Raw genomic sequence first — 21,390 nt, forward strand, 5'->3', positions numbered from 1 at the left:
ATAATAATCATTATATAAAAATGATTATAAAGATTGACTAAATACGTTAAATCTGAACTTTTCATTAATCGACAATGATCTAAGATGTATTAATATCAATCAATATAAATAATAATTTAATTTACAAGGTAGATAATTTAAATTTCATCAGAATCGATGAAGAGTAATATAGATAATAAAAGAAGTAACCTAACACGTTCATTAAGGACACTATATTCGTTCTAAAATCATTGACTCGTAAGTTTTCCCTTTTTATCGAGAAAAAATGGTAGTCGATGCGAATGAAAATTAACACACGTTGATTATTATCGCTTTACGATAATGCAATTGGTCCATGATACCTTCGGGATATTTACTTATAGTTGGGCTATGACCACAATGTTCTGTAAAATTAAATCTCTATGGAATTGTATTTTAAATAATGTTCCGAAACGAACAATTCACCAACTGCCTTCACCATTCTCCTAGGTAAGCTAATAATTTTGAATAAGAGTACATTTCACCTTAATTATATTAGCTTTATATCGTTCCAAAATAAATATTGTAAATTCTTTTTGAAAAAAATAATAGGACGTTTATTATGTTCTCCGTTGATCAATGAATTTTTTAATAGTTTTGCTTTTCCCTCTTTTTTATATATTTCTTTTTTTTTTCCATCAACCGATCGCTTAATGATAAACGAAAATTTCTTGAGAATTTCTCGAACGTTTCGTTATTAAAAAAATAAAAGTTGGCTTTCGGAAGAAAATAATAGAATCCATAGCTACGTATCCCTCATTACACAGAAGAAAAATTATTCGAAAACAATTTACAGTTTTTTTTTTTTTAATTTTTCTAATTTTTATATAACGTCAAATTTTTCAGTGAGTTCTCTTTAAGAAATTATTTTAGAATTCCACTGTATATGTTTTATGCACAAAAAAAATGATCCCGAGTTCGAGATTTAAATGTATTGAAATATTTGATTAAAATAATTTTTTATTTAACGCGTGTTGCGAGCCATGCGATGTAATATTTTTTTTCAAAGAAAATAAAAGATTTTCGAAAATACCAAAAAGCCATTTTCTTCGTTTAAATCTTCATTCTATTTCATTTCTTTTTTTTTTTTTTTTTTTTTATTGAGACTTTTCCCATCAAAATCGGTCAAGAGTTACGGCTGGATTCATTGCTGACGTAAACCATTATAAAACTGATGGTGATAAACAAACGCGTTAAACACTGCACGTATATTTCTTATCATATTAAATAATTTTATGAGATGACTATAAACAATAATTATTGTTTGTAGATAATTTCAATCATAAATAATATGCTATATATATATATATATATATATATATATATATATATATATGAATAACGCACTAATTCTAAAAAATATTTCTAACGTTAGATCATAACGTAGATAAATTTTTTCAATTTGCTTTTGACCCTGAATAAAATAAAAGTCTTTCCAAGTTTGTTTCCTGGATCTTCCGAGATACAATACGTAATAGAAAGCTTGGAAAGTATAGTATAACGAAACCTCAAAAGTTATCGATACACTGGATTACCATTTAGTAATAGAAAACTTCGGGATTCGCGTCTGTTTTTAACATATTCTCAAAAAGTCCTATAAGATCTTGTTCGGCGAATTTATTTAGAAAAAACTCACTTACAAAAGTTCAATATTTCGAGACGTCGATCGTAAATCTGTTCAACTAGAAAATTTCGTTTAAAGTACCGATAAGTGCTTAGTTCGACAAAATAAAAGTTTTATCTACTATCTGAACACGTTGGATTATTTAATAATAATAACAATATATGTATATATTTCAAAAGATTTTTCTTTCTACGCTATTACATAAATACATCATTCTTATTTCTTTATCTTTAAGCACATTGATTTTAATTAACTCTAAGAAATAAGAAAATAAAGAAAAAAAAAGAAAAAAAAAAAAAAAAACAATAATGATCAAGACTGATCATGGTACTTATTTAGTAATTAAAAGAAATCTACAACAAATGGAAAATAATACATTGGAAAAATAAATTGAATATTATTTAATACCTATATTTTTATATTTTATATATATATATATATATATATATATATATACACATATTATAATCTGGGTCTATTATGAAATTGACGATCTAGGACTTTGAAAAAAAAAAAAAAATATATATATATATATACGAAGTATTTGTGTAGCTATTCCATATCGGATAGTATCTTCTCATTGATCAAATCAAAACAAATAAATTAAAATATAAAAAAGATAAAAGAAAAAAGAAAAAAACGGCAAAAGAAATTTAGCAGCTGTCTCGAGTGTGAATGAAGAAAAGCGTAAGCTCGAGAAAGGTCAGCTGCGTGGTACGTTAAGCGATTTACCAAAATTGCTCCAAGTTTCAAAGTGAATTACGGGAAAGCCTGGCTTTCCGAATAGTTTAGGTACATTTCCTCGAACGATGGCGGCAGTCAAGCGAGGAAGAACTTACCGTCTGGAAACGTTTGCTTAGGAATATCTCCAGCTGAAGTCCGTGAACTGTCGGGAAGAGAAAATCTGTTTCGATTCTTTCGGTTTCGAACCTTGTCTTCTTCTTTCAACAAATTTGTATCGATGAACTTTTCTTTATATATATATATATATATATATATATATATATATATATATATATATATATATAAAGAAAAGTGTATATATACATATATACGTATATACAATTCTGTGATGCCCATATTTAATATACAAAGGGCCTGTAATAAAACGAAATGTTGTTATAAAAAAGAAAGAAAACAAATCAGAAGGTTCGATTATGAATACTCTTATTATCAGATAAATTAATCAGAAAAATGTGATGATAATTAAAAAATTATCAGAAAAAAAAAATAAAGAAGTGAACGCAACTCGTTCACTTTTATTTATTTGGAAAAAATAAAATTCAAATCATAATTATTAATAATTATTAAGAATTTTTTTTTATATATCTTCTGTTCATTATTATCAATGGTAAATATTATTATATAAAAGTAATGTCGTAATAAAAGAAATATTAACAAATCTTTAAAAGCGTGAATAAGGATTATTGAAATAATGAAGATTTTCACTGTGTATACTTGTGATATAAACCTATCTATATCTGATTATTGTTCAAACTTTTTTTACGATTGCCTGATATATTACGATTCCCAAGGATTTTTTTCTTCTTTTTCTCTTTTTCCTTTTTTAACTACGATTCTTACTTACTTTGTTCTCTCCTAATTCATGTTCCATGCATCTCTTGAACGTGAAAATTTTTTTACTACCTTTTATAACAAGAAAACACTTTTAAGACTAACACCCTCTGCCATTTTATCTCTCAGCCTTTATATTCTTCCTGATAGTAATAAAAGGAAAGAATATAAATAACTTTTCTGAAATCCGAACAATCTCTAAGTACTTCTTGAAAAATTTATGAATTCGTAATGACTATGTCTATAATTGAAAGAAAAATTTTATCACTTATCTTTACTGATTAATCTTGTTAATTGTGTTTGATAGGTATATTTGTCATAAAGAAAAACCATTGCCATATAAATTAAAATGTTAAGTGAAAAATAAGAAAAAAAAATTATTCGTAAATTTAAGTCATTTAAAAATATTTTGAATTATCAATCAAATATTTTTAACTTTATATTTTATATATATATATATATACATATTTATCAGTAAGGATAATAAACAATTATTTATGAATGAATTAAGAATATCATTTTTAAGAGATTTAGAAATTTGTAAAACCACAAGACGTCAACCCATCCGATAATTTTTACCTGCAGAAATGTGAAACTGACTTGTAGCCGTGGCCAAAGTCGTACTGAACGATACACCATACCCCCAGTAAGCTCTTAATCTCGTTATCCCATTACCGCATAATGTTCGCCAGCACATTATGTAGCTATCGTTAACTATGCTGGTAACCTTTTAATCGACGAAAACGTTTAGGATGATGCTAAACCCGACGTCGACGGTCACTCTAATAATTCAGAAGCACGTACATGTCGGATTGCGATACCTCTAAGTTACGTTTGTTCGCCAGCAACTATTCTAATAATTTAGAACTGAGTTCTCAGAAATATCGTCATCAAAAGTGAACTATCTAATTCGTTTGTTATCGAAAATGATTAAAAGGGAATTCTAATAAAATTCACGTTTAATATTCAAATCAATTATTCGATAATAAAATTAATGAAATAATTCATGATTATATATATATATATATACATATTATCACTAGATCTAAATGTTAATCGTATACTTAATCATATATGCGATCGATGATTGATAACGGAGAATAAATCCTTTTTTTTTTATTATTATTATTATTAAGTATTACTTCAATCAATCAATCGATCGATCAAAAAGTAATCAGAAAAAGTATCTCATTAATTACTGTTCGTACTACGCTCGTAGAATCGTAGAAATCGAACGATTACACATATAACAACGGTCTTGCAAGTCAGCAATTCTTCCGATAGCAGGAACAATGAAACTGGGATGTAGAATGAGATAAAAACGGTGCAGGATAGGAAAGTATGTGTATGTGCGTGTGTATTGGAACTATGTAGCGAGAATGAGTGGAGAAATAGAGAAAGAGAGAGATAGATAGAAAGAAAGAGAGAGAAAGACAGAGAGAGAGAGACAAAGACAAAGAGAGAGAGAGAGAGAGAGAGAGAGAGAGATAGACAGAGGGAGAGAGAGACAAAGACAGAGAGAGAGAGAGAGAGAGAGAGAGAGAGAGAGACAGAGAGAAAAACGAAACTCGCCAGTGTGCACGGCCAGGCACGATCCCACTTAATTGGTCTCTTGTAATTTAAGTTAAGCAAGTCGTAAAATTTGAATCGTAATTGCGTGCATCCGTTACATACATACATACATACATATACATATATGTACAGGACTAGATAGGAATATGCACATAAATGTAGTAGTTCTCGCATATACATAACTCCCGTACAATATTCAGCAATATATTGCATACGTGACTAATCGAAAACCATTTCGATGAAGCAATTACCTAATGCTCGCGCATAATCCTTGACCCCTTTTATCTTTTTTTGCTTGTACCACTTCTAACAAAACTGGTACAAGGAAAAAAATTTTCAAATAAAAAAGAAAAAAAGAAAAAAGCCTACAATAGAACGTAAACAAAGTATTTTTTTTTTTTTTATAATAATATTATATTATTTTTACTCCTGTGTTTATAAATATGATAAAATGAGCAAGCCTATCGAACTATATTTATACTATTTTACTATTATCCATCTATATTAGAGTATCGTATTGATTTCCAATAAGATATGTTAAAAAAAAAAAAAAAAGAAAGAAGAAGAAAAAAGAACAGAACTATTTTTTGTAAGCCTACAAATATAAAGTCTACGTCATACTTGTCGCATCTAAGCAAACAACTTTCGTTGAAAATAATTTTTTAATCCTTTTGCGCTGTGAGATCACCTCTGGCATAAAACTTCATTTAGATTTATAAGACAAATCATTAGGGAATAATATTAATTAAAAAATTTTTTTCAAAGTGTATATATATATATATATATATATATATATGTTATGTATTCTACACGAGTTATATAAGATATTGGAATACGCAAGGAAAAGAAAATGAACAGAAAATTAAAGAACATCGACCAAAGAGTTAAGCTAGTAAGTTAGAAAAAGTATTCGTTAATATAATAATTAACGAAGAGTTAATATTTATAAATCAATTGCGATAAAAAAAAAAAAAATCAATAATAGAAAATTATCATAATATAAATAAAACGTACATGTTATATTATGTTAAAATAATATTTTATTATTCACGTAACGTCCTGTATGCTCAATGAAAAAAGAAAAAAAAAAAAAAAAAGAAAAGAGAGAGAGAGAAAGAGAGAGAAAAAAGAAAAAAAGAGACAAAAAAAGAATGTACCAACGTCCTTTGTAAAAATTCTTATCATCGAGCAACGACGAGACGCGAATACCCGAAGAAGCTAACGTAATGGAGAAAGGGAAAGAAAGAGAGAAAATAAAAAGAAAGGAAGGAAAGAAAGAAAGAAGAAACGAGGGTGAGTACGAGGTCGAGTAAAAGACGTCGCCGGTTAGCCCCGAGGTATCGATTTGGGCGAGCATCCAATCAAGAATAAAGACACTATGGAGACGGTATAGTGCGTGATTGCAAGAGCCATGGAACATGCGCGTATCCATTCGACTAGCTTATTCGCATAAACGCCATGACCTCTTCTTACGTCTTATTAAATTTGTATCATTGTATCTTTACGAAGAGGAACGAAGAAGAACTTGAAAGGTTTCGTTAAGAATTTCTTCCTTGTACTTAACAAACTTATTTACCTGCGCTTGATATAAGGTTTTCTTTCTTTTTCTTCGTTCTTTTTTTTTTTAATTTCTTTTTTATCTTTCTATTATTATTATTATTATTATTATTATTATTATTATTATTATTATTATTATTATTATTATTATTATTGTTATTAAAAGTAAAAAAAAGTAAAACATAAATTTTATATTAAAGATTAATTAAAACATGAATATCTCTACGATGTTATCCCTCGATACGAATTCCTTTACTAAATGAACGAACGCATTCAAGGAATTCGAGGGATATGCCAAACCTAAAGCTAATCACCGTTAAATTAACATCGTTGGAACAAAGCCAGCTTCCTCAAAGGCTGTTATTCCATTGAACGCTCGTAATAGTGTTCTCTAATGTTGACGATAGCCATCTTTATTTTCTTCGAAGTTTTCCCTTATCATTAAGAAAACAATCATTATTGATCGTTCATTCGATCAAACTTTTCAATGAAGACTTTTTCATTGATCATTATCGAATATGAATAAATTATATAAACTATGAAATACGTGATACGAATAAAAACAAAAAAAAAACAATTACTTTCCGCTATACATTATAGATAAAAAGTTAGCAAATAAGATGCTCGATTAATTTTCTATTAAATAAGTGTTACATATATATATATATATAAATATATGTAGTATATTTAGAATTTCTTCTTATGAAACCGATAATCTTTATTGGCTTCTCAATGAACGTCTAACGCGTCAGTACAAGAAATTTTCTTTAGTGACTATGAATAATGCGCATGAATAAGTAATAATAAAAAATTATATACACATATATAAATATATAAAAGTGAAAAGAAGATGATATAAATAAATAAAAAATATCTTCCTCAACTTGTATTTATCTAATAATTTATAAGCTAACAAGCAGAACGTTTAATTAATTTCCTAATTAAATTAACTATCTTGTATCTACCTTGTTTGTATATTTATGATATAACATCAAGCGTATTAATCCTGGGAAAATGGACGCTTAAGTACGTCTCGCGAGCAAACGTCTAAGCCTCGTCCGCGTCTAGTCCCGCTTCTACTCTTACTCCTTCGCTTCGAAGAGATTCAGCCCTCAGCCCTGTTTGTCTCCTTCGTATGGACTGAACATCCACGTTGGTGACAGAACGGCAGAGGTCTAAGGTACAACGTAAATCCATGTTTACTATGCTAATACTTAGAAACTTGCCGGTTGAAAGGATGCAGAGAAACGTCCCATTAAATATGCAGGGCTACTTGCGCGTACTTTGCGGAAGGGAATCGAGTAAATGTGGAATGTGCGTGTACGTGTGTGTATGTATGTGCATATGCGTGTATATATGTGTGTGTGTGTACGCGTAAGTAAAGCAAAGTAAAGAAATAAACAAAGATGAAGACCGATAAAGACTCGTGAGAGATTTTATCGCGAAATATTATAGTTTCGGAAAGAAAAAAAAAGTAAGAAAGAAAAAAAAAGGGAATAAAAAAGAAGGAAGAAAAAAGAATAGCGTAGTACAACTTTTTAAATATCTTTCTTTAAGGATCAACAAAAATTTAATTTGTAAATAACTTTTTTAAAAAAATATATTCAATAAAAAGATCTCTCGTTAGAAGATTATCATATCGATCAACTACTCGGAAGATAAACAGAGCTTATTTAACAAGATGAGGAAGTTGAATTTCTTCTAAAAGTACATACCAAAGTGTTCTAAGTTCAATCGTTACCGAAGAAAATCTGCATAAGAAGTATAATACACTTAAGTTGTTTTTCCTTGAAACCAAGAAATTCCATTTTCTTTGTGAAACGTTCGGCGAGATAATAAAGATAATTACTTAAATTTTTCGTTTCTCCTTAGAAGATCTATTTATCAGCCTTTCTTCTTTTCAAATGATTAATTAATTAATACGACGTTTTAAAAATTATAAACAGCTTTGATAAAAATTGTATTGGAAAATATATTTATTAATTTTACATTTGATTACATAAATAAACGATCGAACGATCGAAAAGAAAAAAAGAAAAAATTCGATCGTTTCTGATTAATATCTCTTTTATAATATCGAAATAAGTTAATTTAGAACTTACTTTCAATCTTTCATTTTTGCGAGAGCGAAGAACTTTTACCTTCGATTCGCAAACTGTATGCGAACAACTCCAATTGACGTAGTGACAGTAGAAGTGAGATACCTAGTATAATAAAATCATAGAAACATCGGCAGTTTATCTGAAATCTCATAGATACCTTCGAACTTTTGACCTTTAGATGTATATACAAAGGAACTAAGATCAAATATACCGATAAAATTGATGGAGTTCGCGAGAGACACGATACGAGATTTTTATCATTGTATTGTACGAATAGCGCATCGAATGAGATGAAAAGAGAAAGAGAAAGAGAAAGAAACAGTGAAAAGAGAGAAAATTTGTTATCGTAAAAACAACATCAAGATTTCGACGTGACATTTAGATATAAATTTCGCGAATCAAACAGAAACTTCCTTCCTTCCTTCCTTCCTTCCTTTCTTTCGAACCTTTTTAAAAGAGATGGATATCTCTGTCTGTATCTCGAAGAAGTATTCAAAAGCGCGATAGGATAATCGATCAAGATCCCGGACGTAAGAAAAATCGAAGCGAGAACCGTCGCAACGTTTTCTCCTACCAGTCAATATTTTTGCCTTGGAACGTTTCTCCCTACGAGACAAATTTCCCCAAGTTCGACTGATTTTTCTTTCTCGAACTTGCATTCCCTTGCTTCATTTTTCCTCCACTTCTCTCTCTCTCTCTCTCTCTCTCTCTCTCTCTCTCTCTCTCTTCCTTTCTCTTTCGTATACCTATATATATTCTTTGAATTATTAATTATACAGTTCGTATATAAAATAATAACAATAATAATAATTATTATTATTATAATAATAATAATAGTATAATGAGGATAATGATAAACAATAACACTAATAATTATAATATTAATAATAATAATAATAATAATAATAATGATAATAATAATAATAATAATAATTTGAATTATTCATGAAATGATTTATAATAAAACAAACGGATTTATTTAAAAGAACAAAAACAAAAGAAAAGAAATACATAAACAGCAAAAAAAAAAAACGCATTTTGATTACCACCAGAGCAATGCGAAAATGTTTACAATAGGAAACTTACAGGAACAAAAGAGAATGAAAATGGAAAAATGAAAATATAAAAGTGATAAAGTAAAAAAATTATATAATGTAATAATATATGTACATATACCTATTTATCCATACATATACCTATTAATTATTAATTCGCTTAAATGACTCTTTAGAAATATTAATGTAAAAAAAAGTAGCACATTATTACAAAAGTTTGTAAGACTTCATAAATCTATCTATATATATTTATCTTTCTCTTTTATATTTTTCGACGTGTGCTTTTCAAACTACATATTTTTATAAGGAACACAAATTGATAATTTTTAAGCAGCACGATGTTAAAATCTTTTTCTCTCGTTCTCTCTCTTACTTTCGAGTTATTTACTTTTGTCCCTCTTACTTTTCCACTCGGCGTTCTTCCGCAACGTCTTCATCGAGTCAACGAAGAAATCGTCGATCTTGAAAGCTTTTAGAAATTTCAACGCGAGGGTTGCAGGAACATTTTCAGAGAAGAATGAAAGGGCAACGGTGGAAGCTTTTTCGCGGCTAAACAAGCTCCGCGAGAACGCTAGAATATGAAAATGTCGTCGTTGGCCGATAAAAAGCGATTATTCCATTTAAATTCGTTATTTTATATAACGTAAGCGTCGTCGTTTTGAATGAGAAAATGCTTTTATGTTTTCTCTTTCTCTTTCTCTCTCTCTCTCTCTCTCTCTCTTTCTCTTTCTCTCTATCCCTCTCAATCTCTATCTCTATCTTTTTCTATAAATTTTTTTTGTACCTTTTTTCTCTGTTTATTTCGTTATCAACCAACGATATCCATAATTAAAAGTTTTCTAATTTGTTTTTACGGTCTACCACAGTAAATAACATTTTAAAATATATCACTAATTATCGCAGACATTGTATATACATTAAATAGATATACTTGAGCCTGTGATTATGAAAATGATTTAAGTAAAAAATTTAACAAAAATTAATTCATTTCTTATTTAATATTTATGGCAATGAACCAATTGTACGTATTAGTGTACGATGAATTAATTTTTATTAAAATTTTCATTTAATCCATATCTTCACAATTACTTAGCGCTCATACGTATTATATTTATAATATTTATTTCTTAATGAAAAATAACACTATCATTTACGAACAATCATATTCAATCATTTTCATTCGGATATAAATCTCACAATGTTAATACAAATTTGGAGATTTCTATTAAATCCGACATTCAATACCTACTCAAAGCTCGAGGGCGACATATGATTGAGGATATCACGATTGCTATTACTACTACTATTATTATTATTATTAATGTTATTGTTGTTGTTATTATTATTATTATTATTATTATTATTATTATTATTATTATTATTATTATTATCCTTAATTATTCTCAACACAACATATCGATACAATAGTACAGAATACATTATGTTATTAATTACTTTTCAATTTCACGTGTGCTCGATTTCATGCATGAAACATCACCCCTATGAGTTATATTTGATAGCTACATTAACGCAAGAAGAGCGACGGTAGAGTTATAAATCCGTTCGCCTACATCATTCACGCTTCGTTTCACATATTATTGCAAATTTTAAGAGATAACATTGATATCGATTTATTTTTCTATGATATTGACTATTATTTATATTACTATTTTATCGTTATCGTAATTATACGCGTTAAAATAAATATTATTGTACCATTGTGTCGTTAATTAAAATTCATAGTCATAAAAGAAGAAAAAAAAACGGAAAACAAAAGAACAAAACTAAATTAAAAAAATATATATATATATAAATAAAGTCATATTATATATTATTAAGAAATCTCTTAGAAATCATAATACTACTTTTTTTTTTCCTTCTTTTAATCCTTATTACTCATTAAGTGTTTATTCAGTTGCATGTATTCATTCACTATGATAATTTTTTATTTACCCTTTTTGCAATAAAATATTCTAATCAAATACACTCACCTAACCGCACTGATGCGTTCATAATTTTTTTATATTTTCCAAGTTACACGTGATACACGTGATACATATTATCATACCATTCGATCACCGCACAATTGTAGATATTTGCATTTCTTTAATGCAACATAGGTTAAGTTTGGATATGTGTATCCTACAATAATGATGCATTTCTGCGCGCATAAATATTATTGAATCTAAACAATCCATGATAGATTTAAACTTTTTAGTATCAGAAGCGAGATCCTTCAAACTAACATAAACTATTCTCGCTTGATATCTTGACATATGCATCATCTTTCATAAAAGCTTCGTTCTAACATGTGTATACGCATGTATATATATATATATGTATATATGTATACATATATATACCTACATAATATATATTATACATTGATAAGAATATCCAATATGTACTTACTTTCTTAGATTTCCATCGTGTATTTTTTTTTATCGGTAAAAACGTTCGCAAGAGATCTTTACAAGAGAGTCGCTATACGGGATTCTCAATATTAGCGAATGCGATCCAAACTCTTTTTCGAGCTGACTCGCGTTCGATCTTTTTACATTTATCAGCGCGAAATTTTCTTCGAGAGAAAAAACTACTTGCTGAGAACTTGCGTTCTTGGAGTTTTCACCATTGCAGCTGGGTCCACTTTGAGATTCTCCTTCTAAGAGGAGGTTCACGAGACGCGCGTTTCATCATTTCGATATAACTAAGATACCTAAACTTACTCTTACCGAGAGATACTCCTTTGGTTTCTCTCTCTCTCTCTCTCTCTCTCTCTCTCTCTCTCTCTCTCTCTTTCCACTTTCCTTTACCACTGGTATCTTTTGACCAACTCTACTCCTCGTGGAATTATACCAAGGTCTTAATCAGGTAAGTACCTTGTTGGCGAAGTACTTTATAAACTTACTGTCATATCCTCTATAACGAGAAACTTTTTATTCATATATATATATTCATATATATCTATATATACACAGATGTATCTATATGTATACTGATAGATGTATACATACATATATATTTGTAAATTATTTGTATATTTTGATAGATGTATATCTATATAGATATATATGTATATACGTCTGCATTTATCAAAGTGTACAGATAAATTTACATATATATATATATATAAATATATTATATATATATATATATATATATATACATATATACGTATGTACATGTATATATAATATACGGATACATTTACATGCATGCATGTATACATGTAAGAACATTTATCAGAACATACAGATACACCAACTTACATAGAATATATATACCTTAAAGTAAAAAAGCAAGTTAAGATAGCTTAATCGATTATTCGTTGGTGTTCACGTTTTACGTGAAAGCGATCAAAAATGGTTCGCTCCATTTATCGTAGAACGGCGAACGAACGCGTGGCATGTGCATCTGTGTGCACAATACATATAGTATGTAAGTACCTGCATATAAGTACTTACGAACTTATACGATACTTCCTAGAGCCTTCGTTCAAGAGAGATGGGCAGGTCCAGGAACGATATTCCAAACTAATACCTTAATCCCAACGACAATGGCTTTTACGTCGAGCGAAGCTTAAAGTTGCCGTCGAAGTTATCCTCCCACAACTTCGATTTCTCATTTATCACTCTCTTTTACTCTTTCCTTTCACATAGACTTTTTTAATTTTCCTCAACGAAACTGTCGTATTTTCTGTTGTACTCACAATTTTCCATCCTCCCAAATATTTTGCATCTTTTTTTTTTTTCTCTTAATAGTCTATATGATTCTCTTCTTCTTTTCTTTTTTTTCTTTTTTCCTGTTCTTTTTTCTTTTCCTTCGATTAGTCGTTGAAAGTGAGTTATAAAAAAAAAAAAAAAAAAAAAAAAGAAAAAAAAAAAAGAAAAAAATAGAGAAAGAAGAACTATACCGCGCTAAAGTTCTGGTTATTCTTGCAAAATTTCTGTCTATTTTCAAAAGCCAGTCGTTCTCTGGATTCTTTCTATTCTTTTTTCGGTCACAATCTTCCATCCCTTCTCGCAAAAAGAGAGAACAAGAGAAAAAGAAAGAAAAATAAAAAGAGAGAAAGAGAAAGAGAAAGAGAGAGAGAGAGAGAGAGAGAGAGAGAGAAAGAGAAAGAGAGCACTATAAGGCATAAAATGGACTGACTCGAAAATAGTCTCTATGCGTACAAATGCCTGATCAAATTTCTGTACCTTTCTTTTCCCTTGTCATTTGCGACGAATTCGTATAGCATTTCTTGCCTACGACAGGAATTTCCTTTTACCTTGAGACCCTTAGCACTTTAGTTAATTAAAATCCGAAAAGAAAAGCAAATCCTTATCACGCCTTTTGTTCATACATTTAAACTAATTCTGAATGAAAGAGAAAGAGAGAGAGAGAGAGAGAGAGAGAGAAAGAAAGAGATTAGTGAGATCGTCGATTATTGCAAATCTTGTAATAACCGACAATATTTTCTCAATTGAGGTGTTTTATTAAAAATTTTAATTATTCTTTATAACTGTTGTCATTTAATCGAATCAAATGACAATATAATTAGAGATATATAAATTTTAAACGCAATAATCATCTTTATCAATTCTTCTTTCGACTGTTATTTCTCAATGGATAAAGGAGTCAACAAAATTGATTGTAAAAAAAAAAAAAAGAAGAAAAAAAGAAATATTGTTAGAGCTTTACGATTTTTAGGTGAGAGAATTAGAAAGAAAAGAAGAAAAAAAGGGATAAAAAAAAAAGGTGGAGGCATACGTACTAGCCAGATACGAGTTCACGCGAGAGATTCCAAAATTCGAAATGCGCATTCGAATGCGATCGAGTCTATTGGCTACAAAACGCGACGGGCTTTTATCAGCCCTCTATGTTTTTCCGTCGGGTTCAATTTGTCGAAGCTTTCGACGGAGCTTTCATCGATGTTGCATAAATTCGAAAGAACATACGACACGACATTCACGCATCCCAGCATCCGGATTTATCGACTCGTTCTCTTTTCTTTTGTTTTCTGGTTTTTTTTATTTTCTTTTTTTTTTTTTTATTTTTATTTTTTTTTTCAATCCGTACATATACACATATATACATACATACATATATATATATATATATATATATATGTATATATATATATATATGTATATATACGTATGTATATATATGTGTATATGTATATTACGACCATACAAACACTTGGACATAGATAAAACGAATCAGTATACTAATCCGGTCTCGCTAATCGAGGGAAAACGGTATCACGTCTTCTGCTCAAAATACGATGCTTTATCGCGAACCTCGGAGTCCTCGGGACTGTCCATGCAAATCGATATGTTAATCAGGATTTAGCTACAACTACCTATCGTAAACTTGCCAGTTGGTCCAATTCCTATGTTTATGTCCTACGAATTAGAAGCTTGAAATCGTTCAATAGAAAGCTACAATGCGTATAAAACGATAGATACGCATAATAAAAAGCATATACTGGAATGAATGTCAAATCTATTGTATGATTTATAATTTTCAATAAATATGCGATTTATATAATTTTCAATAATAAATATTCCATCCATTTTTTTATTTATACGATATATGTACATATACATATACTGCATATACACACATATATATATATACATAAATATTTAAAATTTTGCATATATATTTTTGTATATATATGCAAAAAAAGATTATTGATTATTGAAAAAACATTGAGAAAATAAAATAACTATATTTAGAAAATCAAACAAAATTATACTGAAAAAACAAAATAATTACTTATCAGATTTGTTTAATTGAAAAATTGAAATAAAATATTATATTATTTAACTGTATCCAACTTTTCGTAATGATATTTGAAATTTATATTTTCATAATAATTAGAGAAATAAAATTCTATTATTTCTTTATCACATCGTATTCTTAATTACAGTAGGTATTATTTCACGGACTTCGAGACGAATAATTAAATATAGTATATATTTGAAATAAATGTTTCAATGGAGAATTGTATTCAATTCTATTGAATTAAAAAAAGAATTAGCAAGAGTAAGAGAAAGAGAAAGGAATAAAGAGAGTATATATACATATAAAGAGTAAAAGTAAAATAGAGAAGCCTTTTCCAAAAACAAAGCAGGATGTTGACCTTACGTCTAGCCCTATAGAAAAGTTACAGTGAACTCTTCGGATTCCGTCATGCAGTCATGATGCATTGTCAAAGGAAACTCCAATCTTGCTTTTCAAACGTGAAACGATGCGGCTCGTTGTATGGAACAACGAAGAGGAAGAGGAATTTCTCTTCCTCTAACCAGCTTTTTGACGTACAAATTGTATATAAATAACATCTTATTCTATTTCCTAAACAAATGATACCTTTCTATAGATTTTCCTTCGAATGAACTCACTGTTGAAAATCTACTATATAAACTATATCATATATAATACTAAAAATATAAATCGTACCGTTGAAAAGCCATTCAATTTTCAGCTCTATATATATATATATATAGAGCTGAAATATATATATATATATATATATATATATATATATATATATCGCATTCAAGATCGAGTTGAATATCCAGCGATGTAAATGGCCGTTTCTGGTAATAATCGAAGCAAAGCAGTGTGCGAACGAAAGAGAAAGAGAGAGAGAAAGAGAGAGAGAAAGAGAGAGAGAGAGAAAGAGAGGAGAGAAGAAGAGAGAAAGAGAGAGAGAGAGAGAGAGAGAAAGAGAGGAGAGAAGGAGAGAGAAAGAGAGAGAATTCGAATCAAGCATAGTTCGCTTTTGTGTTACAGGCATGGCGGAAAGTGGTAGGAGACATCCGGTTGTCCTTTACATTCACGGTGAAAGCTATGAGTGGGGAAGCGGAAATCCTTACGACGGTAGCGTCCTAGCCAGCTATACCGAGCAAGTGATCGTGACGATCAACTACAGGCTGGGCGTGCTAGGCTTCCTGAACGCCAACGTGGCGCCTGAAACGAAGGCGAGGGTGGCGAATTACGGTCTGATGGATCAAATCGCGGCTTTACACTGGGTCCAACAGCACATTGCACTTTTTGGCGGCGATCCCGAAAACGTTAGCCTCATGGGACAGGGTACAGGAGCTGCTTGTGTCCATTTTCTTGCTATCAGTCCAACCGTCATAAGAGGTAAATCTTTTTTTCTTTTTTATTTCAATATAATTATTTTACATTTTAATTACAATTACTTTCCATATAATATATATATATATATATATATATATATATATATATATATATATATTAGCTTGGGGAAAAAAAAATTCATTATTTTTGCGTGAACTTTAGATTTTATTTAACATGTTTCGGATTGTCCGATTTGGATCAAATAAAAAAAGAAATAAAATAATGGATTTCTTTTTCCCCAAACTAATATATATATATTATTTTTATAACAATTTCGTTTTATTTATTTTTTCTTTTTTCATTTTTAAAGACACGATCTCAAATAAATATGAAGTATCATGAAATATACCGTGATATTTATCGCGTTTATTACGTTATTGATTTGAATTTAATACGTAAATATGTATTTCTCTAAAGAATGGGAAAAAAAGAAAGGGTTGAAATATAAATTAAAAAGATCGAACGATAGACGGAAACATTCTGACAAATGAATTCAACTGAAAATTATTACGAATAATAATATTAACCCTATATTGACTCGTATACGTACCACATAGTTAAGTAATTTTGATAATATGTCATAGCTGTTATCTTTTAATAAATAAAATAATTCGATAGCTCTTAACAAATTTAAAATCAATAAAGATTCATACATTTTTATTAAGAATTTAATATTCTTTAGAATTTTCATAATAAAAAAAAAGAAAACGAAATGTGAAATATTTCATTTAAAATTCATTTAAATGGATACAATGCTGACGTGAGAGAAACTATAGAAAAATGTTGATAAACAATATTCCCTTCGAAACTATGTAACGTTCGGTTAGACAATAATTTTTCTTATAATATAATATAATATAATATAATATAATATATTATATAAAAGTTATACAAAGTTGAGAGCACGTTATTACGTAATATCAGTAAGATGAAATCATTAATAATTTTTCCCCTATAATCAATCGATTATTTTTCTAAAAGAATATGGAAAACAAAAATTTCAAAATTTGTTACTTGCTACTAGAATTTCTTGTCTCATTTTACATCGTCAAAAATTTCCTTCGTGAAATGTCTTTCGCGACAGTTCGATTTCACGTCCGTAACGAAATAATGCGCTTTGTTCGGCACAAAGCCTTTCGTCTCGATCGGAAAGCTCTCCAAGTATCGAAGAAATCGGATTTCATAGGAAAAAGCAGAACGGAGTTATATGTCCTTGAGAAAGATAAAGAAAGGAGATTGTTTCATAGAGTTGCACAGTAAGTAGACGTACAGATAAATGTTACTATTGATCTCAAAAATACTATATTATTATATATATCAAAGATATAATGACATCATTAAAATATTATTTTATTTTAATTCGACTAAACGTGACTTGGATAGTATCTTGTATTACTTTAATCGAACTTTCATCTTTCTTCTTTAACGTAATTAATTAAAACGCCTGACAATTCTTGACAATTTTATTCATTAATAAATTAAAAAAAAAATTTTTCTTTTTCCTTTTCTTTTTCTTTTCTCTTCTTTTCTTTCCGATATAATTAACGTTAAAAAACTACAAGTTCATTGTAGTATACCTTTAGCAGGCTAGTGTTTCAATTCTCTGTCTCTGTCTCTGTCTCTTTCTCTTTCTCTCTCTCCTTTTCTTTCTCTTTTCGTTCCTTCAAGTTTGCGAAATTTTCAAACTACTTAAGTATAAAAGTGATCGAAGTTATACCGCTTCCCTCGTATACTTTTAATAACGTCAAAAAAAAGAAAGAGAAGACCGGCATAATCATTGAATAAAGTTTCGAAAGAAAATGATACATTGATATCTCTTGCGAAACAAACGTTTCCTTAATCCGAAAAACTATTATGATTGCGTCGAAAAATGTGAGAGAATGATAAAGAGATTAAAAAAAGAAAGATAGAGAGAGAGAGAGAGGGGGGGGGGAAGGGAGAAAGAGAAAAAGATAATGAAAAGAAAAAGATACTAAAAGAAAAGGAAATGAAAGGAACGGAATAGAGATGAAAGAAAAAAAAAAAAAAAAAAAAAAAAAGATAAAGATCGTACACGCGCGAGTGCGCTTTCATAATAGGTAAAAGTATTTTCCAATAGAGATGAGATAAGGAAAAGTTCGATGGCAACCATACGGATAAAGAAAGAAAAAGAATATGAAGAGAGAGAGAAAGAGAGAGAGAGAGAGAGAGAGAGAGAGGAAGAGAGAGAATAAAGAGAGAATAGAGATGAGTAATATTTCACACACATAATATCGCGATAGGAAAGAACAGAATCAAGATCTTACAAGGATTCGATATCCTCTTCTTTTTCCAAGAGGTGAGTCTAACGCGATCAGGAAGTGCCTCTACCTCGAAAATGTTAACCGTGAACTCGACCACAGTGAGTGTGTTCGTTCGTTTCTCGATGAAGATGTTAAGAAAGATGAGAGCAATATCGAAAGGGCAACGTGTTACCAACCATCTAGCTACACGTGCCTTCGTTCATCGAATTTTACCGTATTACCGTTCAAAAAAGAAAGATTGAAAATTTTTCAAATTGCCAATAATATTTTCTATTGTTAGAATTTTATAACCTTTTCTTGTCATATATATATATATATATGTTATAAAATATTCTAAGCAATTGATCGAATTATGTTGATACATTATATCAATTATAGTATTGAACGTATATATAATAATATAATTATACATAATTTTATATATAAATATATATACATATATATATATATATATATGTATATGATTATGATTTTATATTAATTAAATATTTATAATTATTTTTCAAAAATAAATATATATAAGAGTTTTCTTATCTTACGATGCATATTCTTCCACGTATATATATCAGGTATATAAAAATAATTTCGAGCTTAAAAAGGATCTAAAAAAAAGAAAAAAAAAAAAAAAAAAAAAAAAAAGAAATAAAAATAAAAAAGAAAATTAAAGAGAGTCGAATTTAAAAATTAATGGTGATAACTTTAGCGCCACGCTATTGGAAAACTTATTGGAAAGGCATTATTGTACCATTGTATGGTCAAACATCGAATTCATTCTTTTTCAATGAAACTCTTGTATTAAAAATCAAGGAGGCACTAAAGTTTTTATATTTTGTTGTAAAAGTTTAAGTATCCATTCAACGAATTCTATTCTATTCAATGATAATCATCTTTCAAGGCTCTTGGAAATGCTCGAATAAATTTTAATATTATAAAAAAAAAAAAAAAAAAAAAAAAAAGAAAAGAAAAAAAATTGTATTTCAGTATTTAAAAAAGTTCATTGTGACATATTTAAATTCTGATCTTTCTTTTTATTCTCTCAATCATTTTCTTCCGAGTTTTAAGAAATCTGCTTAAGGATTTGTTATTCTGAATTTTCAATATTCTGAAAATCGAAATAGCTAAGAGCATGACATTGTTCCTTTAACTTCGTTGATGTCAGACGATAAAATTTGATTTTCTTTCAATCGTCATCGAAATTCTTACGTCATCGTTATCGAGAAAAAAATATTTACTTCTTGACCTTGTCATCCCTTCTCACTGACATTGTATTTTAACATATCGTCGAGCAAACGTGTGCAGATTTTACGCCTATCTTTTTTCAATCACGAAAAGAATAAAATTTCTCGGCAAGAGAGAAAAGTTTTCGAATTATTCATAATATTTTCTATTATTAGGAAATATTAGATGATTTCTTTTTTTTTTTCTCTATTATTTCTTTTGTTTTTGTTTTTTCTTTTTTAATCCAGGAGTACCAAAAGAAAAAGGAAGAAAAGAACAATTTATATGTAAAAAAAAAAATATGATCCCGATCGATGATTTCTCGAAAGTGAAACAAATTAATATCGGCAAATGATCATTTATAAATCAATTTTACAGAGTTACAATTAAAATCGATCAAATGTAATCTCTCTTAAATACTCATTCATTTTAACCAAATCATTTTTACATACCACAAAATTCATTCGATGATCCATTTCTTTTTTTCTTTTTTCTTTTTCAAATCATTTTAAATCATTTGAAAGACATTCGATATAATTACAATACAATTGTTCTTTTAATTCTCAATATGGATATAAGAAGTAATCAATATTAATTTTATCGTCATATATACTTTAATTATATTTCTATTTAATAGAATCTTTTAGATACTATAATAATGATGTAATTTATCGTGTGGAATAAAACGATTAAATTTAAATTAGAAAAAAAAAAAAAGATACGATTTACTTTCTCGATACAGGTCTTTTCAAAAGGGCGATACTACTCTCGGGCAGTGCATTGTCTTCTTGGGCTGTAGTCGAGGATCCCGTCTTTTATGCGCTAAAGCTCGCTAGAGCGATAAATTGCACGATTCCTGAGGACCTACTCAAGGACAACGAGTTGATAGTCGATTGCCTCAGAGAAAGCAGCCTTGAGGAATTGATGCAGATCGACATACAACCACCAACTTTTCTCAGCGCCTTTGGACCGAGCGTAGACGGTGTAGTTATCAAACCTGATTTCCAGAAGGACCTTTTGTCCTATCTTGGCCCAGAATTTCAAGGATTTGGGTACGGACATATATTATATAATCGAACGAATCAATTTAATTTAATATCGATCGAACGAATCTTTCTTCATATCTTACATATATAATGATTTAATTTCAATTATTATCAGATAATCATTTATTATCAATTATTTCTTATGTTTCTTTAAAAATATTTTTTCTTTTTTTTTTTTTCTAATCGATTTCGATCTCATCCATA

At 29.0% G+C, this 21,390-nt stretch overlaps 1 protein-coding gene across 3 annotated transcripts in view; it reads left to right on the forward strand.

Annotated features, from left to right (window-relative positions):
* The window catches only part of LOC124951669 (neuroligin-4, X-linked-like), a 233,137-nt gene that overhangs the window by 158,188 nt on the left and 53,559 nt on the right, over positions 1 to 21,390 (forward strand). For all 3 annotated transcript variants that reach the window (XM_047500429.1, XM_047500427.1, XM_047500428.1), the window contains exons 6-7: positions 16,290 to 16,643; positions 20,883 to 21,192. In XM_047500429.1, the coding sequence (XP_047356385.1) occupies positions 16,290 to 16,643; positions 20,883 to 21,192 (664 nt within the window). The remainder of the gene's footprint in view (positions 1 to 16,289; positions 16,644 to 20,882; positions 21,193 to 21,390) is intronic.

The sequence above is a fragment of the Vespa velutina genome, chromosome 9 (genome assembly GCF_912470025.1).
Source record: "Vespa velutina chromosome 9, iVesVel2.1, whole genome shotgun sequence".
Classification (NCBI taxonomy): Eukaryota; Metazoa; Arthropoda; class Insecta; order Hymenoptera; family Vespidae; genus Vespa; species Vespa velutina.